Genomic DNA, 23185 nt, shown 5'->3' on the forward strand with positions numbered 1-23185 from the left:
CTGTGTATCTACAATTTGATAGCGTTTCGACTAGACATATACCAAATCGCATTAATGATTATTAAACTTGACCTTACACTACATATGAAATTTACTCATTGCTCTGACAAATCACTCACACAAATCCAAAATAACATAGATATCACTCTTCTAATTTTATCACGACTACCTCAAATCTTATGAATCAAGCATAACCATCACAGCAAGTCAAATGAAAAAAAGCAGCTGTGGATTTAAATAAAATTGCTGGCACAAAAAACAGCAAGAAAACATGCATTACGAATTAACAACCCAAACATGCACAAAAAGGTCCCAAATCACCAAAACAAAACAAAAAAAAAAGTAAAATTTAGCTGCAAAGAAAACAAATAATACATTTATATACCTTTAGCACAGAGAGTTCCAAGAATCAGAATCAAAAATCCAAAAATCTGAAAGGGATGGTTTCCCGAATCTGGGAAACAAAATGCATCAGACACGCACAATAACGATCCAACAAATAAAAAAAGATCCAAACCATATAAGCTGATAAACATGCAAAACTCACCTGGAAACGCCGAATTAGATCGGTCTCAACCAAGTTCGAAGCGAACCCAAGATGGGCACAAAATTTCTGAAATCAAAGAGGAAAGCCCATGAGATATTAACAAAAATCGTCCAAAGGGCTTCTTTAGCCAACTCACTTTGCAGCCCACACATCTTAAGTTTAAGTATGTAAAACTGAAATTGCAATTTAACCATTCTACATCACCGCCCTTCATCTTTTTTGTTTTTTTTTCCTTCCGAGTTTCTTTCAAATCAAACCTAAAGCAGCCTAATCCATGCGGTCCAATAGAAAATCAAATAAGCAAACGAAATGAAAACACCAAACTAATTATAGAAATTTAAATAGTACAAAAAACTCAGGGACAATGTCAATTCATAAATCACATGTACTCACAGATAAATAACGATCTTGGTATTTGTGAACTAAGGATAAGCTGATTTAGAATCACGATTCGTAATATTAGTCTTCAGACCTGTAAGCGACCAACAATCTGTCAGAGCAATACCATTTTGTTTTTCCAATAATCCACATGAGATGAAACCCAAACATGTCAAAAAAATTTGTGCCTTTCAACACAGTCAATACATGGATTAGTCCATTGACATTTAGCTTAATGAACCATTGTTCTTTACCACATGGCTGCAATTTTTATATACAAACATTAGTTTTTAACACAAATTTTCAAGATTGTCTGCGTGTTCACCAAAAACACAAAGGCTTCCAAAATTCCAACGACCCTTTTAATTTCTTCTCAAAAATTCAAAATCCATTTTAATCCAAACTGGAAAAAAGCAAAACTATAAAGAAGCACACACAAATAATTTTAAAACAACTGCACTCACACAGTTTATATCACCAAGAACATATAAAAAAAAAAAATTTAAATCACAATCTAAACTAATGTTTCCTCTCCTCCTCTCCATGTTTGTAACCCCCTGCAGCATAAAACCCAGAAAGACAAACCTTCACACAACCCAACAACTTCTCTCATCAAAAACTACGAATCCATTTAAATCCAATAATTACCAATCCATATTTATTGTAAATAGAAATAGTTTAAAAATGAAATTAGGCACTTATTAATACTGTAACTGACAAACAAATCTTGATTTTGTGATCATCAATTCAAACATTCAAGTTACCCAAAAATACAGAGGAGAGAGAGAGAGAGAGAGAAAGAGATATACCTGAGGACCACCAAGTTTGCAGAGTTGCTACACGGAAGAGGACGAGGAGGAAGGTTGCGAGGCTGCACAGAAGAAGATGAGCAGGAAGGTTGCGAAGGGGACGAGGAGGAAGGTTGCGAGGCTGCACAGAAGAAGATGAGCAGAAAGGTTGCGAAGGGGAGAGGGATGCAGAGGTGAAGAGAAACGGCTGAGAAGAAGAGAAATAGTTTTTAGGGTTTGTTATCTGATTTTGATGTTGTAGATTTTGAAAAAGACCAGGGGCATTTTTGTCGAAAAATATTGGAAATTTATGTCCCACGGACGTGGAACAACCCGTTCCATGGGGGAGGTGGAACAAAAAATCATCCAAAACTTGTTCCGTGGAACAGCGCGTTCCACTCATTTTAGGCGTACCAAACGTGGGACGGAACGCTTCGTCCCGCTCTGTTCCGTCCCGTCCCCTATACCAAACGCAACCTATAGTTAGAGGTAATGAAAACTTTTCAGTTGTCCCAGCTGAAAAATGTCGCAAATCATACTATCCTAGCGGCTGACGAGGAAGGTTATCTAGTTAGGACACTTTACGATAGTATAAACATCACAACCAGAATCGATCATTCGCTTTATTTTATCTAATTAAAGAAATAGATGGTTCATCATTTGGGCTTCATGTTACTATAACCATTTATTTGTTTGTCACATATAAATGGCTAATCAATCTCCTAATCGAACAAATTTTTCTAAACGTTGTTTCTATTAGTTTATATTATTACAAAAAAAATGAAAGATTTCATTAATTACGAAGTTTGTACGATAAAATGATACTTGAGAACTTTCATAAAAGGATCAAATTAACCAGCACTAGTTGCGCTGATTAGTGCAAAGTTGAGTTTCAACAAAAAAAATCAAATACAACAATAATAGATGTTTGCTCACCTACGCACCTAAGTAGTGCGCATGACCTGGTAGATAGTGTATTGAAAATATAACTTTATTATAGTGATCATATATAATGTGTTGTCGTTATATCATCAATATAGTAAAGATACATCGTCAATACGAGTCATACACAAATCAACCCAGAATACGAGTACTAATGTCCAATAATGATATGGGGAGGTCAGGTAACACACGTTCTTATGCTTTGTTTTCTCTGTACACATCAAATCAACTGCATATTAAGGAGATGAATTGTCTGCCCTCCCTTCCCCATGTCCTCCCCATACCCTCTTGTTTTATGCGGTCACGGTTAAGCTACATCAACATTTGCTTTTTGTCTTATTATTTTTATAAAAAAATTAATATAAAATATTAACATGGCTTAACCGTAATCGCACAAAGCAGGAGGGCATGGAAAAGGTATGGGAAGGGGAGGGCAGACAATCCATCTTCCTTTTCAAAAGCTTAAGAAAAGTTTGAATGGCAAGGGAGGGGCCAACAAAATGGACTGACCATCTGGAAAGCTCAAGAAAGGATTTGGATCCTCTCCTGAGCCAATGGAGAGGATCCTCCTGATCAAGCATTGTGGGCCGTTGAATTTTCATCCAACGACTATAATTATTATAACTTTAAAGAAAGATTAGATGAGGTTAGCTCTTCGGCAATAGTCGCATGCGAGGTACCTACTCGCCCTCGAAGGGGTGAGGATCATTACCACCAAAACCCCTCACCCATCCCTTTTCCACTTTTTTTTTTTAATAATAAAAGAAAGTAAACGAAAAGGATACATATTGGGGACTATGTCAAGAACCACAAAGACAAAAACGATAAATGAAAACGGTAATAAAGACAAAACGAATTGTCATGAGCATGAGCAAAGGTTACAAGATCTGCAATCATAGGTCACCAATAATAAGCATAACTATCTACCCCAAAAGAAGCTAAAGCATTTTAACCTGATTTATGTGTACACTTAATAAATCCCATTTGACAAAGTTACTAAAAACAATTCTATTTTATCATAAAATCAATTGGTAATATAGAGAGTAACAACTATTTGTAAACACATACAACATCCATTCTTTCTAGATTAATACTCTCAACAAAACGCTTTTATCCACTTAATTTAAATTCCAAACCTAACCTCTACATTTAAAGAAACACAAGTACAACTTGACTACTTTGTCATCCCAGTCACTCGAGAGTCAAGATCCATCAGGTGGTTGTGGATCAACTCCATCGGATGAAAAGCGTGGACTCCCGTGAAATCACATGCAACATGCAGGATTCAGAACCATACATGTATAAAACATTGTTGACCAAGAAAAATACATATGAAACATTAGTAGACAATGTTGGATATATGTCAATAATCTGTGATAAAATTATATATGCTGATAAATAATAAATGCAAATAGGAAATTAACAGAGTATGAACAATGAAATAATATTGAAGATTGAGGCTTGCATACTGCAATGTCCTTGAAATAGAAATTTCATTACTACTCAGTGCTTGTAGTTCTACAGACGTCTACTTCACCAGGATTCAACGATCAAGTCAGAATTCTAGAACGGGAAAATTGACTTCTGGCAAATTTCTATGTGGTTCTCTCAGTAAGGATGTTTTAGATTATAGAAGAAGAATTGTTTGTTTTGTATTCTAAATATCATGCAGATGGATGTATATATAATATGATTATGCATGTTCGCAACAGATATGAGGAAGGGATGCATCTGTTGGGAGACATCTTCTCAGATGAGTGTTTTCTTTCTGCATTTTTCTCTTCAGACTTCTGAAAAGATGAGTCTGTTGGTAAAAATTAATTATCAAAAGAAGAGCCTTAATATATAATTAATTATAAGGCCTTAGATAATTAATATGTAAGTAATTATAATTACCAATTAATTAGTACATCACAAAGTCCAACCTAAGGGTGAGCTTAATTTTAGTCTCCAAGGCCTATCATTCTAATAACTTTTTATAAAGAATAAAGTCTTATAAAGTGAGAAAGTCTTTTGAGAATGGTCAATATGGAACAAAGAAATTTCTACTCAAAATTTCTAACAGATAAAACATGTTTTTGTACGGATATCTATGAAAAAAAGTTCCCGCCTTATAAAATACAAACACACAAAAATAAAAAACTCGAAAACGTGAGCTGTTTTTATTTTTGTTTTTTTTTATTTGCACAGTTACTCTGCAAATTGCATAAACAGATGCAGATACAGCCAATATACCCCGGCCCCAGGACTTGCAAGGGAGAGGCAAAATAATAGGTAGTTGGGGCAAATGGGAAACCATGACCTTTTACAGTTTCCAATAGACAACTCTTGAAGATTTTTTTTCAGTATGTTAAGAATACGTTCTGATACATAAAGTGTTATATTATAAGTAGTTTGAATTTTTTTTTTTCAAATATCTAATCACTTATATTAGAGTAAACTGCCTATATGCCCCCTGAACTATCACCTAACTTTTGATTTCCTCCCTGAACTTTTTAATTGGAAATTAAAGACTTAAACTAATTTTTTTGGCCGATTTTTCCCCTACCGTTAGTTTTTAAGAAATTTCATCCACATTAACGTTAACTCTTATCATGTGCACACCATGTTCTCTTTTGTGGAGAAAAGTGTCACTTCACTAGACCTTTATACACAAAAGCTATAGAATCACACATATTTGCATAGGTTTATATTTTAGAATGTAATGTTTTCAATTATTTTAAAGAATGAAGCGACTGAACTACTCACACTTGTTATGTACATACTTCTATTTAACAGAAATTTGGATAGAATGAATGAAAAATTAATAGCAGTGGTAAATTGGCCAAAAAAATTAGTTTAAGTCCTTAATTTTCCAATTAAAAAGTTCAGGGAGGAAATCAAAAGTTAAGTGATAGTTCAGGGGGCATATTGATAGTTTAACCCTTATATTATGACGCTTCATATATCGGGTCATATTCTCAGCATACTAAAAAAATCTTTTCAATTCTTAGCTCACTTGTAAGTTAATTTTTTTATATATGTCGAACAAATCGATGATTATAATTATGCTAACAAATAATATTTTAATAATTAATTGTCAATTTGTTGATTCATATGAATAATTAAATAATCTTTAAATCGAAATAATTTGTAGACTTAATAAAAAAAGTGAACAAGTCAAGATCGAATTGATAAATATAAAGTAAAAAAAATTAAAAGAAAATCCAGACATCTGAAGACTTATCAGAAGTGCGCAAAAATCCAAATAGGGTCCATCCCCAGACGGACAAGTAAGAAGGCCAGCTTGATAATTCCAACTTGCTTCGTCTACCTACTACCTTCGCGGTTGCTGCTTTGCTCCTCTGCCCATCTGTCGATGAACTACCGATTCCAAACTTTCAAAAGTTAGTTTGTGTCGGTAAAAAATTCTTTAACACAAATGCAAAAGCTGATAGAAGATTAATTAACTGCCATTTACAGATTGAAAATCCTCCATTTTTTTACTTTGCAGGATCGGAAAATATAGCGTTGTTCTGTCCTGTTTCTATATATTTCCACCTAACCCCAACCACCAACCTCACTTTCTCTCTCTCATCTCTTTTTCTCTCGCTAGTCTGTATAGAAAAGGAGTTTATTTTGCTGACATTGGTCGCCAGCTTTGAACCTCCAAGCTTCACGCAATCGACCGACAATGACGCTCGACACCCTTCCGGTAATCTTACTCTTTCTGCACCCAAGTTCTCTCTCTACTCTGTTTTATCTCCCTCTCTCTCCCTCTCCGTGTTCTGTTTTGTTGTTAAGAGGGCAGTGAGGATTGTGATTAGTATTTTTCGGATTTGAATGCTACTTGTTTGATTCTTGGTTTTCTGGGGACCGAACTGGTAAATAATCCGACCCTTTTGTTTGGTTGCTGAGAAAATGGAGGGAAAGGGAAAATGAAACAGAAGATTTGGGGTATTGGGTTTAGTGGGTTTTTAACTTCTTATTTGGTTTCATTGCTAACCAAAAAATTCAGTTCATTTTTGCTTCAAATGTATGAAAAATCTGATGCCATTTTGTTCTTCTCCCCTGTTTTTGAAGAAAATTCAGGGGAAGAAATTTAATAAGTAGGTGTTTCAGCTTGATTTTACTTTCCTGCCTTGAATTGTATACTCATTTTTGTTTGATTTGTTTGGTGAGATTTCAGTTGGCTGCTTCGGATCTTCATATCATGGATGGAAGTCGAAGAAATTCGACACTGATATGTGCGCCGGTGATGGCGGAATCAGTTGGTCAGATGCTGGTCCAAATGGGGAAGGCAAAGGAAGTTGGCGCTGATCTCGTTGAAATTCGGGTGGATTTCTTGAAGAACTTCAATCCAAGACAAGATCTCGGCGCGTTGATTAACCAAAGTCCTTTGCCCACCCTTGTCACTTACAGGTAATTGTTGAATATGTTTATCACATAGGGCAGGCTTGTTTGCCCCCACTAGTCTTCACTAGCTGGGATTACTAGTCCTTGTTTTGTGCGAAAAAGGACTAATTTTAATGAGACTAAGTCGGATTCGTGTCAAATAAGTCCTTTGCTAAGTAGTCTTAGCGGGGCCCCCCCCCCCCCCCCCCCCCGAAACGCATGAGATTACTAATCCCGTCTGCAAACCTGCGTCGTTTGCATGCTGCGTCGTCTGCAAGCGTACTTCTTTGCAACTCCGTCTGACCACCCATGCCCAGATCTGAAACCCAACCCCACCAACCGCCTAAATCTCATACTTCAACTCCCAAAATTTGAAATAAAAAAAGCAAAACAATAACAACAACAATCCAGTAGAAAAATTCTTCTTTTTTCCCAAAAAATTTCGAGATTTAAAAAAAAAAAATCAGAGAAGGCACGAGAAATAGAAAGAGTGATGGCGAAGTCTACGGCGATGGGTTCTGAGAGGACGAAGCCTTTTACACAATTTTAACTTGCCTTGGGATTTGAAGTGGCAGCAATAGTTTAGGGGAATCATAACGAAAAGGAAAAGAAGTTCACCATAAAAAAAAGAAAGGAAAAGAAAAGAAAATGGTGATGAAAGACGCAATATCGAGGGAGGAGAGAGAGAGTGAAAAGGAAAGGTAGATAAAAGGAGGAGAGACAGTGGAAGGGAAAAGAAACAGAAAAGAAAAGGTAGATAAAGGGAGGAGAGACAGTGGAAAGGAAAAGAAAGAGAAAAGAAAAGGTGGAAAGAAAAAAATGGCTAAAAAGTATTTGAATCTCAAAAATAATTAAGTTCTTTACTCCGATACTGCATTAAATGTTTTATTACTCTTATACTACTTAGTCCTTATCAAGTCAATTTTTAGTTCCTGAAACTAGTCCAATCCAAAATAGTCCATTTAGTTTGATACAATCTGTTCACATTACTAGTTAGTCACAGTTTCGGATTTTAAGAATTTGATAACGAATGCATTGCCTTTTCTGCGTATGGGATCGAATAATGTCTGCCGAGAGTCTCAAGTAATGAGTTTTTCGGTGCTGAACAAACGCGTTAGATTAAGGGCTACGAGCAGTTTGATTGATTGCTTTGTTTATGTTGTTTTAGTTGCTATTTATATGTTTTCGTATTTATCGAATTCAGTTTGGCAGTGTAGTGTTTCTGTTAAGTGTAGTCTTGCAACATTTCTTACGCATCATCTACCTCGTAGGCCATCATGGGAAGGTGGACAGTATAAGGGCGACGACAAACAGCGACAAGATGCACTGCGTGTAGCCATGGAATTGGGAGCGGATTTTATCGATGTTGAACTTAAGGTACGAATCTCATGTATCGTTGAAAAGTTTCTATAGAAAGCTTTTATCTTCTTCAGATTTTACTGACTAGAGTTTTTCTGTTTTGAAGGTGGCCGATGAGTTCTACAATTCCATTCAAGGGAAGAAGCCGGAAAAGGTCAAAATCATCGTTTCGTCACACAACTATGAGAAAACTCCGTCCTCTGAGGAAATAGGTGATCTTGTTGCAAGGATACAAGCTACGGGAGCTGACATAGTTAAGATCGCAACAACTGCCTTAGACATCACCGACTCTGCACGTGTATTTCAAGTATTAGTGCATTCTCAAGTAAGTGACTCAAGCGCGTTGATCTGATTTTGAGTTAATCTCATTATACGGCAGCTTCTGCAGTGTGTGAATCACATTTCAACTGATACTCTAGGTCCCAATGATAGCACTTGTTATGGGCGAGAAGGGTTTGATCTCACGCGTTCTTAGTGCAAAGTATGGTGCATTCCTCACATTTGGTACGATAGAGGCTGGAGTAGTATCAGCCCCTGGCCAGCCCACCGTAAGAGATCTATTGGACTTATACAATTTCAGACTTATAGGAGCCGATACCAAAGTACATGGTGTGATAGGAAATCCTATTCGTCACAGCAATTGCCCTCATCTTTACAATGCAGCATTCAAATCTATCAATTTCAATGGAATTTATCTGCCTTTGTTGGTTGATAACGTTGCAAATTTTATTGATACCTACAACTCACCGGATTTCGCTGGATACAGGTAAAATCTGATCTCAGAAGCTTCAGAATAGCATAATTTTGATTCTGGAAATAACTTTTGTACGTAACAGTTATACAATTCCTCACAAGGAGGCAGGATTGAAATGCTGCGATGAAATCGATCCACATGCCAAGGTACCTTATTTCCTTCATATCTTTCGGACATTTTGTCATAGCCTCCCATCCCGACTCCTTTCAATATTTTGACATTAAATTTCTCTAGGCAAGATCGTTGAGCCTTCTAGCAGTTGTATTTTTCTCAGTAAAATCATTTTACAGGAAATAGGAGCTATTAATTGCATGATCAGGAACCCGGCTGATGGGAAATTAAAAGGCTACAATGTTGACTATCTAGGAGCAATTGCGGCAATTGAGGAAGGACTGCGAGGTTGCTTTGCATTTCACAAGCTATAGAATATTCATGTACTAACCATTTAAAAAAATATGGACCGAGCTATTTTAGTGTTGAACAACCGCTATAACTTTCTGTGCAGCGTTGAATGGTTCAAGTAATGGATCTGGTTCCCCGTTAGCCGGTAAATTATTCGTGGTCATGGGAGCTGGTGCTGCTGGAACAGCACTTGCATATGGCGGAAAACAAAAGGGAGCAAGAGTGGTAGTTGCCAATCGCACGTATGGTAAGAATCTTCTGCTTTTACTCTGACAGCCAAGTGATTGGTCTTAAACTCTTAATCCGTAATGAGTTAAATGTTTAAAATGATGGAAATTAAGAAAAAATGCAAACCGAAACATGTTGTAAAGGTTAATTAAATTCATTCTCTCCTTGTCAGCTTGAATTGACCGTCCTATCTCTTCGCGAATTCTTTTTTTTTTTTTTTTCGCTTCTGAATGCTAGACAAAGCCAAGGCACTTGCAAATAAAGTTGGAGGAGAAGCTATTACTCTCGCGGAATTGGAAACTTTCCATCCAGAGGATGGAATGGTTCTTGCAAACGCCACATCCGTTGGAATGGAACCAAGAATTGATCAAACACCGTTATCCAAGGTTTGTCCGGATAACATGTGAAGTGATCAATTTGATAAAAAGATTATGCTTTCTTGGATTTGTGTGGCCATTATTTAGCGGCACATTATGATTAAGATTGTAGCACAAATCTCTTTATTGTTTGACATATCTTTGCTCCTTTTGACAGAACGCTTTGAAGAACTATTCTTTAGTGTTTGATGCCATTTATACACCTACATGGACAAGACTCTTACAAGAAGCACAAGAGTGTGGAGCAGCCGTTGCTTTCGGGACAGAAATGTTCCTCAATCAAGCATTTGTACAGGTTGAAAAGTTTTCTGGTTCACCTGGTAAGTTCAACATGAAAGGCTTAAAAATTTTGTAACTTTCTCCGTAAAATCTTCCTGCATATTACCCGCCCTTTCAACCGTTATCTTATCATGCTCCTTTTCTATCATTGTTCACTAATGCAGCACCAAAGCATCTGATCAGGGATGTGTTGGCAAGAAATACATGAGGAACGTGTCTCAAGTCTCTCGTTCCCTATCAATCCTGAACTTTTGCAGCTGTGGTTAATTCATTTCGATTTGGACTTTTTGGCAAGTAGCCATTCACTTATCCTGTTGTACCAATAAAAGTTTCAATTATCTCGCCTATGGGATGTCAAGTAATTCTGTGAACATGAAGTTCGAAACTTGTCGTGTCTACGCCAGACTGTAAATATTTGGCGACAAGTGTCCTTCGACAAGAAAGGATTTTTTCTGTAGCGAAACCCCTAAAACTTCTAGAGAATGTTTGAAGTCCATTCTGGTCTCTTCTGTTTGAGATTTCAATGTCACTAGCACAATGAAATGCAAAAAGAAAATATGGAGAAACAATAAGCACCAAGTCTATTAGGTAGATACATATAAAGCCAACCATTTTGGTGGGGAAAATTGGTATATGACTACATCCAAATGCAAAAGAGCTAGATGACTTGTATTGCAATCTGCATGAATTTGGAAGGCAAGAAATATGCTCTCTGTTTCACTGCATGAACAAATTATAAATGTATTTTAATTGCAAAAAATACAAATTCATAATTTGTTCATGCAATGCAACGGAAACCATATTTCTTACTTCCCAAAATCATGCATATTGCAATAAGAGTCATCTAGCTCTTTTGCATTTGGATTTAGTCACTACCAATTTTTCCCACCAAAATGCTTAATCTTAGGTTGACTTTATAACGTAATAGACTCAGTGCTTATTGCTGTTTGCATATTTTGTTTTTTCATTTCATTGCGTTGGTTAAATGGTTTATGCTCTTTTACATTTTTTTTTCTTTCTATTTTTTCTTTTCAATTTGTTTGTCTTGCTTACTTTCTTTTAATTTTTTGAACTTTTGCAATGTTGAATTATAAATATATTTTAATTGCAAAAAATGTGACCTCATAGCTACCATCCAGGAAGACTTAACTAAGCACTACGGACTAAAGCGTAGAAAAATACATGTGCTACGTATGCAAACAACTTTTTAATTTTAAAGATGGGATAGTAGCAAATGCCCTTGTCTCACACAAAAAAGGAGGAAAGTTCTTCAATAACTGCTATAATATGTATGAATCTGACAAGAAGGAGCACAAGTGCTACCTTTGTGCTCATATTCCATGTAGTACAAATTACCGCCGCACAACTTTTCCTGTTCTTTTTTGTGTGAGACATAGGCATATGCTACTATCCCATCCTTGAAATTAAAAAGTTGTTCCAATATAGACCTATAATTTTCCACATTGACATGCTTGAGTCCATTGTGGTTGGTGAAGTGTTCCGTGATGTTAGCTATGAACTCACAGTTCTCACAATTATAATATATTGTTAATTAAACAATGCAAAAGAAGAAAGAAAAAAAATATTTAAAGGAATTAAGCAAAAAAATGAGCAAGACAAACAAATTAAAAGGAGAAAATAGAAAAAGGAAAAGGGAAAAAAGCACAAACCTTTCTAAGAGCAATGAAATGCAAAAAGAGAGACAGTAAATAAGCACAAAGTCTATTAGCTTCATATATATAGGCACAAAAATGCAAAAGAGATAACTCTTATTGCAATCTGCATGACTTTGGTAGGCAAGAAATTTGAGTCAAAGCACACACTTTTCATGATTTTATGGAAGAAAATAAAAAAGCATCAAACATTTTTTATGGTAGTGTTGCAAAGGAAATAGAAAACATGTATATATAAGCTAGGTTTGTATGGAACCACTTTTAAAACGACTTAAAGCATTATTGATGAAAGTGTTTTTGGAACCAATTGTTATTAAAAATGCAAGTGCATCATAAAAAAGAATTTAAAATGCTACCTGCAAAAAATACATAAATGAGCCCATATAAACTACCACATTATATGATTTACAAAATTTAATTTAAATAGTTGGTCTTCTTAGTATTACACAACTTCAAATATGTGCATCATAGATGAATGTACGTATTTATAAAAAAGGATGAATACCGCTTCCACCTCTTGAGAGCATCACCTTGTCCACGTATTTTCTATTAACGTAAATATTTTATATTTATAACTATTCATTTACTTAAGGAGAATGAAACCCAAAAATGGAATTTCATGGAAAACTCAAGACTCTTCCCCATTGACCCCCCACCTCACCAGTACACACCCTCTCTCTCCGCTGTGTTAGAATATGTGATAGAAATTCTCTTCATGTGGAGGATTATATGAAGATACTAGTGTGGGAATCTTCCTCTTTACATTACGAGAAAACTTTTAATGTGCTTAAAAGTTTTGAAACACGAGAAGAAACACCACATGTCATTGTACAATATGAAGTCTACTCACTCTACCATATGAAGTCTACTCACTCTAACACGCTCTGCCTCCAAATGGTCCTCTCACATTCGCTTCCTCTCTCTCAGCGGAAACCCTAGCAGTCTACAATCACCAGTAAGCTCTCTCTCTCTCTCAGCGGAAACCCTAGCAACCTCTAGTGTCGATAGGAGGAATATAGGGACATTTCTTTGCTCCAGCCATTTTCTGTGATTTTAAAAGGCTAAACACTTGTAACTCGAGTGAAAGGAGAAGACCTAACGTTTGTCTTTCTCCCAAAGACCAGTTGTTTCTTCATTGTCTGTATTTCGTTGTGCTTAGGGTTGTTTCCGTTGGTTTTGTGAGCTCTTTTTTTTGTGAAAGGCACAGTGATTTTGGGATGGTAAATTAAGAAGATTTTAGAAGGGAGGCTTGGATGCTTTATGGGACAAAAATTATGCTTTTGGGGTTCACTTTAGGCTTCTGTTTCTTTGAAAATCTGGGGAGTTTCCATTTTTCTCCATTAATATTATATTTGCTGCTTTTACTACTAATCTCGGCTTATGGTGGTTTTTGTCCTCATAGATTGTATTTGTTTTGATTCTAAATCAGTCATGGAGTGCAACAAAGAGGAAGCGTTTAAGGCACTGCAACTATCCGAAGTAAAAATGCCAAAACAATGATTTCACAGGAGCAAGGAAGATGGCTCAAAAGGCACAACGACTCTTCCCTGGGCTTGTGAGCATTGAGAAATTACTTACAGTCTGTGAAGTTCACCGTTCAACGGAGAACAAAATAGGTGGATTTGAAATGGAATGGTATAGAATTCTTCAGATTCAAAATTCGGACGCTGATGATGTAACGTAAGCATCAAGAAACAATACGGGAAGCTGGCCTTGTTACTTCATCTTGATAAGAATAAGTTTGCTGGTGCGGAGGCGGCTTTTAAGTTGATCGGGGAAGCAGTAAGCGTGATGGCAGACCAAGCAAAGCGCTCTACGTATGACTTGAAGCGTAGAGCTCAAGTGAAAACTGGTTCTTCACCATCAGCTCAACCGACAAATGGAAACTTATTTGTCAGGAAACAAAACAATACTCCTCAGTCACGGTTCCCACCAGACACATTCTGGACACGTTGTCCTTCTTGTAAGACAAAATACCAATACTTCAAAGACTTTGCAAATCGATTGTTGCGTTGTCAAAAATGCAGAAGAGCCTTTGTTGCTCAAGATTTGGGTATTCAATCTCAGGGTGCTCATCCAGAATCTGCCTGGAATATCAACTTCCAAATCAAAAAGAACCTAAAAGTCAGGGTACTTCAAATGCAGCCCCACAAAGTAATGGTGGCACTGGAAAACCATCCTCCGCACGATTTAATAACGGAAAGGCAGCCTCAAATCCGGCACCAAAGGTGGGAGTTGCTGCTGATGTTAAGATGTCCAAGTCTGGTCCTGTGAAGTCCAAGGGTTCAAAAACTTCAGGAAACATGAACAATATTAAAAGAGGAAGGGAACCAGTGAAAGTTGACTACAAGAAGGATAAGTACGTGAAAACTGAAAAATCTCTTAAACACTGTGTTCCAAGTTCAAACTCTCATCAATTTTTTAGTGCAGATTAGTGTATAATATCTCTAGTAATAATAATAAAAAATCTTTTTAGCAAATTAATCAAATTGAAGATTGTTTAATATATTTATCCATAACCAAATCGAGGATTCTAGTAACAACTAATATTTTCATTATGAATGCGATAAGAGTTTGCTCGAAACAACTCCTATCGACATTATTGAAAAGAATATCATTCATCAACGGAGCAGATGGTGCCATATGTCACACAATAGAGTCAAATGTTATTCATTGAATTGAGAATTTCATATTCATTCACGAAATCGATAATTTCAGAATTCTTAACAACGTTTTAGTTTTTCAATAAAATATCTCTGACGTATTGAAAATCGATAATTTCAAAATCATGCATTAAAATCGACAATTTCAGAACTCTCAATGACCATTCAATTTTTCAAGAAAATATCTATGATGCATTGAAGATCAATAATTTTGAAGTTATGCATTTAATCGGTAATTTCAAAACTCTCAACGATGATTTAGTTTTTTAAGAAAATATCTCTAATGCATTGAACATCTGAGGCTAACACCGCACCATTTTAACTAGATATGTGATCATCCTAATGCTAGTCAATGCATAAAAACCCTAACACAGCAAACTCATCCAATCCAAAGGTCCTTATTGGAGATCAAGACCACCCCAAAGACCAGAGTCTCTAGACAATTCCTGAAAAATTCAAATTCAAATAATGGAAGCCAATGTCATTGAGAGTTTGACACAGTACAGTGAAATTCCCAAAAAACACAATCATCCCGAGAATAAAAAATAAAAATATCCGGAGAAGTAAAACCCAAAATTGGAATTTCACCTAAAACCCAGAGACTCCATCTTCCCCATATCACCTGTACACCCCTTCTCTCTCTCTCTCTCTCTCTGTCTCTCTGTGCGCTCTGCCTTCAAATATTTCGCTTACTTTCGCTTCCCGCTCTCTCTCTCTCTCTAGAAGCCGAAAAATACATTCACCAGTAAGCGCTCTCTCTCTCTCTCTCTCTCTCTCTGTGAGCTAACTCTGGTCAGCAACATTTCTAGGTTTTTGAAAATTTTACATAATTACAATTTGCCCCTTCCGATCCTGGGTAATTTTATTCCAGCTCCTTGCTTTGTTCGAATTCTTATTTTCTGAGGTTAATTTTGGCTGTTTGGTTCTCCAGCTCTGGTTCTCCGATCATGCATTTACTTAGATTTGTAATTTTTGTTTTGTTTGGGGGTTAATCATTTTTGGATTTTTGTAATTCAAGTATATGTTTAGATTTTGGTTGATTTTATTGTGCACTGTGGAAATAGGATTGTTTGTGGGGGTGTGTTTGGTAGCTGACAAACTTAGTGCAAAGAGTAAGAAAGTTGATTGCTCAAGTCTTTTTCTTTTTTTAAGTATGCTGAAGTTTCTGTGATTTTTTTAATTAATTTGGTCTTTTGGGTAATGTGGTTGGGTTGGGTTTGGTTTTTTTTTTCTTTTCAAGTTTTATTTTTGAGTTTTGAGCGTTTGATTCAAAGGACTACTTGGATACATCGGATACGGATACTTTTGAAAGGGATTACATTAATGTGAATTTTCGTGTAGCATAGCGCACACACATCGCATATGCATACAAATTTTCCATGTATCATAATGTTCCCACAGCTAGAATGGCTTCTGTAGCCTTCTTGTAATCGTTATTGGGAACCTTTATTTTGCAACCCTCGTGTCGATAGAAGGAGATGGAATTAGTTGGGGGATATTTTCTTTGGTTCAACCATTTTCTGTGATTTTAACAGGCTAAGCACTTGTAACTTGAGTAAAATGAGAAGACCTAACGTTTGTGTTTCTCTCAAATGGTGTTTCATGTGTTGGGACTGTGGACCAGTTGTTTCTTCATTGTCTGTATTGCGTTATGCTTAGGGTTGTTTCGGTTGGTTTTCTTGGATCTTTTTGGTGAAGGGCACAATGATTTTAGGATGGGAGGAAGGCTAAGGTAGTGTAAAGTTGTGGGGTGTTGGCTGTATAATGGGGAGTGTGGTGGGAAAGGAAGAAGAAGATATATGAAGATTTTAGAAGGGAGGGCTAGATGTTTTATGGGACAAAAAAGTAAGCTTTTGGGCTTCACTTTAGGCTTTTGTTTCTTTGAAATTCTGGGGAAGTTCCATTTTTTCTCAATTCTATATTTGCTGATTTTAATATTCATCTCGGATGATGGTATTTGTTTTACGTATGTTAGAGCTTTATTGTGTTTTCTTGGTTGTATTTAATTGATACCTTGTCCTCATGGATTGTAATTGTTTTGACTTCAATAAAAGTTTGTTTATTATATAAAAAGTTAAAAACACCCCTATACATATGTACAATGTATATGCTAATTGTTTCTGATTCTTTAAATATGGATTGGGTCTGCAGGTTTGAGATCTCCTAATCAAGCTTCTGTGCTTTGGGTGGTAGTTTCATGTCATTGGGACTGTCCTGAACCTTTTGGTCATGAAAAGCCAGGTTGTTGATTCTCATACTTTACAGGATATCTTCTCATCATCATTTTGATTATACTTACTGAATGGTAAGTGAAATTATTTTATCATGTTAATTAGATAAATATGTACCTGGCGGGTGCATGCTCGACTTAAGTTGCTTCACTTGTATACAGGGTCAAGATTTTGGATGAGTAGAGAGTGGGCAGGCAGGGTCGATTTGATTTGCTTTGTCTTGGTGTATATCCTGTATGTGAAAGAACTTTAGGTGAATTTTAAATCTAAATCACTCATGGAGTGTAACAAAGAGGAAGCGTACAAGGCAATGCAACTTTGTGAAGTAAAGATGCAAAACCATGATTTTACAGGAGCAAGGAAGATGGCACAAAAGGCACAACGACTCTGCCCTGGGCTTGAGAACATTGAGAAATTACTTACAGTCTGTGAAGTTCACTGTTCATCGGAGAACAAAATCGGTGGATTTGAAATGGACTGGTATGGAATTCTTCAGATTCAAAAATGTGATGATGATGTAACCATAAAGAAACAATACAGGAAGCTGGCGTTGTTACTTCATCCTGATAAGAATAAGTTTGCTGGTGCGGAGGCTGCTTTTAAGTTGATCGGGGAAGCAAACAGGGTGCTAACAGACCAAGCAAAGCGATCTGTGTATGACATGAAGTGTAGAGCTCAAGTGAAAACTGGTTCTTCAGTACCATCAGCTCATCCGTCGAATGGAAACACATTTGTCAGGAAACAAAACGATACTTCTCAGTCAGAGTCCCCACCAGACACATTCTGGACATGTTGTCCTTTTTGTAAGATAAAATGCCAATACTTCAAGGACTTTGCAAATCGATTGCTCCGTTGTCAAAAATGCAGAAAAGCCTTTATTGCTCAAGATTTGGGTATACAATCTGAGGGTGCTCATCCAGAATCTGTCGGGAATCAATTTCCAAATCGAAAAGAACCTACAAGTCAGGGTACTTCAAATGCAGCCCCACAAGGTAATGTTGGCACTGGAAAACCATCCTTCACACGATTTCATTATGGAAAGGCAGCATCAAATCCGGCATCAAGGGTGGGAGTTGATGCTGATGTTAAAATGTCCAAGTCTGGTCCTGTGAAGTCCAAAGATTCAAAAACTTCAGAAAATATGAACAAAAAAAGAGGAAGGGAATCCACTGAAAGTTGTAAACCTTCCGAACTCAATGAAGGCCATCGCCATAGGAGATCTTTGAGGATCAAACAAAATCTTTCTTACAATGAAAATATAAATGATGATGATGGTTTTGTGAGTCCGCCCAAAAGGTCGACGGATTGTCAATTTTCCCGTGCTACTGAAATGGAGAGGAAGAATGCAGCTGCGGATGGTGCTGTATCTGAAAATAATAGTCAACCCGATTGTGCTACTGCTGCTGCTGCGGGTGGACATAAGAAAGAGGCAAAACAAAAAGTGACTCCCCCTCTAGAAGAATGTTTGCCCAACAAAAGAAGCAAAACTGGTGAATTTGAGCAAAGGGTGAAGGAAGCAGCTATGCCAGATAACGTTGACAAGAAGTCCAAGGCTGTTGATGGTTCTAGACCAAATTCAAATGTCACACCCATACCAGAGGGCGTTGTGGTTCCTGATCCTGAATTCAATAAGTTCATGCTTGATGTGGAAACGTTGGAGAATATGTTTAGTGCTAATCAAACGTGGGCTCTTTACGATCCACTAGATGGAATGCCAAGATTCTATGCTCGTATCAAGAAAGTATTCTCCCCTGGATTTAAGCTGAGATTCACCTGGCTGGAGCCCAGTCCAGATGACCAACGTGAGATTGCTTGGTGTGACAAGGAGTTGCCTGTTGCTTGTGGCAAGTACACGCTTGGTGCCACTGAAGAAGTTACAGATCATCTTATTTTTTCTCATCAGATGCACTGCATAAAAGGCGGTGGCAGAAGCTCTTTTTTCATATATCCTAAGAAGGGAGAAACCTGGGCCCTCTACCAGAATTGGGATATTGGGTGGAGTTCTGAGCCTGAAAAGCATGCACCCTACAAAAGTGAATTTGTGGAAGTCTTGTCGGATTTTGTCGAAAATCATGGCGTTGCAGTAGCTTATCTGGGCAAAGTAAAAGGATTTGTTAGTCTATTTCAGAGAATTGAGCAGCATGGGGTTGTCTTGTTTCAAGTACCACCGAATGAGCTATATAGATTTTCTCATCGAATTCCCTCTTTCAAGATGACAGGTACTGAAAGAGAGGGTGTTCCAGAAGAATCCTTTGAGTTTGATCCTGCTGCTTTGCCCACCAGTTTTGATGATTTCATTGATTCGAAGGCGGACAACAGAACCATAAATACTGAAGCTAATGGTTCGTCCTGTGACTTAACTGAAAGTAAAGCCAAACCTTTAATGAGTTCTGGGAGAGTGTGCACAGCTGAGAAACAGGAGAAGAACTATTCAGAAAGAGCGACTTCAACACGTAGATCTCCACAAATGTCGAATGGCAAGGTTGCAAATTCTGTTAAGCTAGAAGCAACTCAAGGTGTTACTGAAGACAATGGCATAAACCTGAGTAACCGAACTCAATCTAGGGGAAGTTCTACTCCGCAGAAGGCCGATGAGAGTATCAACACACCAAAGAAACATCAGAAAAAAGATTCCGATAGTAAGTCTTTTAGCCTTAGAAGATCACCCAGGGATTTAAGCAAGAAAAGTCCCAGACCAAATGTTACTGAGACCTGCCCAGATTCCGCCAATGATGCAAGCCATGCCAGCTTCACTCCAACTAAACTCAACTCTACTTATATTTAGACAGATGACAGGATGCATTCGAGCTTGAAGGATCATCCTTCTGTCAGTTCCGTTAAAAGCCCTGTTGCCCCTATTGTATCCAAGCTCAGTTCTACGACTTTGATTGTCAAAAGTCCGAGGCCAATTTTCAAGCTTGATCGACTCTGGGCACTGTATCGTGATAAGGATGGGATGCCGAGGACTTATGCTGAAGTTAAGAGGTTTATGTTGAAGCCAAATTTTCAACTGCACGTAGCGTTGCTCGAACCGTGCCTACAGGAAGACACGACTGAATGTTGACGGATCCAAATAGTTATTCAGGGCCCCAAGGATCTACAGATCGAAGAATGGCATGATCGACATATAGCAGCCTGAGTGAAGTAGATTCTCTCACCAAGTTCCCGCTTTTCTTCATACCGGATAGATCGATATCCGGCTTGCAAGCCGTTAGGATCCTTTTGGATTAAATTTAGCATGTGGTAAATTGTCGCGTCCTTTTGTTTACCATTGATGTATCGGTTAACTCTTGAGGATTTGCTGCATTTGAAAAATGGAATGAACTTCAAACTTATTTATCTTTGCTCGTCTTGCATTGTGGTCTTGCATTGTGGATCAGCTTCATGTGTCGCATTGTATGCATGTTCTGTCATTGGGACGCCATTGTGGCGGAATCTCGCAATTCTTGAGTCTCTCGTGCAAGAGAGGTCTAAACTAATGACATGTTACTTACATCGAATGACTATTCGCCTCGCTAAAATATGGGTATTTTTGTTTACTTCCAATGTGATTACCAACATATACGAAATAAAACATAAAATAAAAATATTGGTAACAGATGTCGGGAATCAAACTCGAGATTGTCGCACACAAAGTGAGAATCCAAATGCCCCGTCATGTTAATAATTTCTATTATTTTTTCAACGTATGTTCTCCAACTTAATTCAGACTTAACGCTGTTAATTTTTATTATTTTGTGTTTAAAAAAAAATTAAATTAAACAGATGTCAAAGCCCCCCACACCAACTCAGCCGCAACAAACATTCTTCTCGTTGTCGCGGTCGTCGCGGATTTGATTAGATTCTTCTACCCCGGTTCATATTTGATTGTTTGTGGTTGGTTTGGAAATTGTTGGACAAGTTTATTGTAGTGTATGTTTAAATTTGGTCGGATCAATGAGTTAGGATGGATAGATAATCCGCGTGTTTGCACACAAGTTTAATTATTTCTCGTACAAATTATACAGAGTAATCATTAAACTGCAACGCTTAAACGGTAAACCTTAGATTATATTGAAGAAGGAAAAAGAAGACATGATAAACTAAGAGTTGAGGTAGCAGAGTTGAGGAGGCAGATCAGTTGGAAGTATGTGCCCTTGCAAAGGATATTAATCATTATTCTTGGAGACTCTTACATATTAAGATAATTTAAATATGATATTGTCTGCTCCTGCGGAGTGGAGCAAAAGAAGTTTTGAGAATTCAAGAGAAGATCACGGCAAGACGAGCCATATATTATTACAATATAAACTCTTACATTTGATCTCAATATAAACGCACATCACCATCGAATTTAACAAGGAGCAACCGTCTTTCTTTCCAAAAGTGGTTGTGTCTTTAAAAATTTCTCTACATATTTAGACGGCGAAAAATTCCTTTACGTACAAATACGAAAACTAAGATGAATAGACATGCAGTGGGCCCTAAAATTAACCACAGAAATGCCCCACCAAGGGCTGGTTTGGTATTGTTGTGCTTTGAAAAAAAGCTGCTTCTGCTGTGCTGTGAGAATAAGCAGCTGTGAAATAAAGCAGCAGAGTGGTTGGTAAACTTTTTGTAAAAGTGCTTTCGAAAAAACAAAAAAAAAAAGCAGTATTAGAGTGTTTGGTAAACTTTTATGTAAAACAGATGTGAAAAAAGCCGGTTTTTCAAAGCTAGGTTTTGCAGCTTCTTGTTTTTGGCTTTTTTTCATCCAAAACTGTGAAAAAAGCTGAAGCTGAGTGTTTACCAAACACAAAAACAGCTCCCAGCTTTTTTTGATAGCAGCTTTTTTCAGAATCACCTCAGTATCAAACCAGGTCCAAGTCTTCCAAAGCAAGCTTATTGGATGGCTTAATCTGCAGCTCAATCATTGTTTTTTTTTTTTTTCATTTTTAATTTTTAATTTTTTTAACAAAATTGAAATCAATGGGTAAACTCTACTGATCGTTTGAAATAAGTACCTGCACTTGACTTCTTGTTATATTTTCTGACTGTCCAAAGAGAGAACAAAATAAAAGATTTTAGGTGCAAATTACTCTTGGGTTGGGACTAAACTATTATCTGGGGGAAATTTGGATGAACCATGTTTATATACATGTTATATAAACAAAGAAATTGTGAGAGAATGAACGTGTACCAATTGTAATGTGGAACTCAAATATATTGTATATTATATACATGTTAAAAGTTCAAAAAAACCATAACATATTTATGGGTACAAATATCAAATGCATTAATGGGTACATTTAATTTACACATGTACGCATTAAAGAAATAATAATTTGAATTCAAACTAAGATACAAATGAAATCAAACTGTATCCACCAAAACATATTTTCTTTTGCCTAAAATGTAGAAATTGACTAGTTCTCACCAATCTTATGAAAATTTGATAGGTAATGAATTAATTACATTTAATGTCACATTTTAAATGCAAATATGTTCATGTGTACAAAGTCCTTTGACTTTAATCAAAGAATCCTAATTTTTCAAACAAAAAAACCTAAATTGTATTAGAAAGTGTGTCAACAAATGTATCAGTTTTGTGTTTATCCAAATAACATAACTTGGTTAATAATAATAATATTGTAATGTCACTCCGGTGCTTTGACAGTGTCTAATGCAGTGTCGAATGCAATTATGGTGTTTTGAGTGGTAGTGGTCGACGTGCAGAGTGGCTGCATGGCGATGATATGTTGACACGCAGGGGCTTGAATTGTTGCTTGCCTTTGGGTATTATTTATGTTGTGTATGGATAGATCTTAAGGATCAAGATTACGAAGTTGCAAAGTGTACATTCCATGTTCAGTTCACTTCAGCCTCAATTTATATAGTAATACTGAAGCGGATTTGACATTGTTATTTAATAAAAATGAAAATACATATGCTAGTGGAAATATTCCACCAAGAAACGAAATTCAATAATGTTACAAGCGTGCATGGACAAAAAAACTAATGCCATTTCTGAACAATGTCAATTGCAGTAGACATTCAACCTGTCGCTTTTGGCGTCCTTCATTTAATCTTTTTTCTTTTTATCAAATGACGTTAAACCACACAGCGTGATGGTAGTGTTGCAGTTGGATTTATTGGTCTAGAAAATCTCTGGAGAGAGAAGTCCTCCGACGTTCAACTGGCATGTCGGAGACTTTGTGAGGCTGAAGGCCAG

The 23185-nt window shown here is 36.8% G+C and overlaps 2 protein-coding genes across 4 annotated transcripts; both read left to right on the forward strand.

Moving 5' to 3' along the window:
- Positions 1–5885: 5885 nt before the first annotated feature.
- LOC137745316 (bifunctional 3-dehydroquinate dehydratase/shikimate dehydrogenase, chloroplastic-like) lies at positions 5886–10924 on the forward strand. 3 transcript variants are annotated; one of them, XM_068485256.1, is made up of 12 exons: positions 5886–6041; positions 6149–6349; positions 6824–7056; positions 8301–8406; positions 8495–8713; positions 8808–9154; positions 9225–9288; positions 9433–9541; positions 9648–9791; positions 10010–10158; positions 10307–10469; positions 10593–10924. In XM_068485256.1, the coding sequence occupies exons 2-12, from the start codon at positions 6329–6331 to the stop codon at positions 10634–10636; spliced, it is 1599 nt and encodes a 532-aa protein (XP_068341357.1). In that variant the 5' UTR covers positions 5886–6041; positions 6149–6328; the 3' UTR covers positions 10637–10924. The 3 variants fall into 3 exon arrangements, with proteins under 3 accessions (XP_068341357.1, XP_068341356.1, XP_068341358.1); XM_068485255.1 differs by having other exon boundaries at positions 5886–6349; XM_068485257.1 differs by lacking the exons at positions 5886–6041; positions 6149–6349 and adding an exon at positions 6383–6518.
- Positions 10925–15398: 4474 nt separating this feature from the next.
- On the forward strand, positions 15399–19910 carry LOC137745730 (uncharacterized). Its single transcript, XM_068485732.1, has 3 exons — positions 15399–15509; positions 16916–17069; positions 17157–19910. Exon 3 carries the CDS (start codon positions 17273–17275, stop codon positions 19778–19780), a length of 2508 nt encoding a protein of 835 aa, XP_068341833.1. The 5' UTR covers positions 15399–15509; positions 16916–17069; positions 17157–17272; the 3' UTR covers positions 19781–19910.
- Positions 19911–23185: the final 3275 nt, after the last annotated feature.

Source organism: Pyrus communis, chromosome 9 (genome assembly GCF_963583255.1).
Source record: "Pyrus communis chromosome 9, drPyrComm1.1, whole genome shotgun sequence".
NCBI lineage: Eukaryota > Viridiplantae > Streptophyta > Magnoliopsida > Rosales > Rosaceae > Pyrus > Pyrus communis.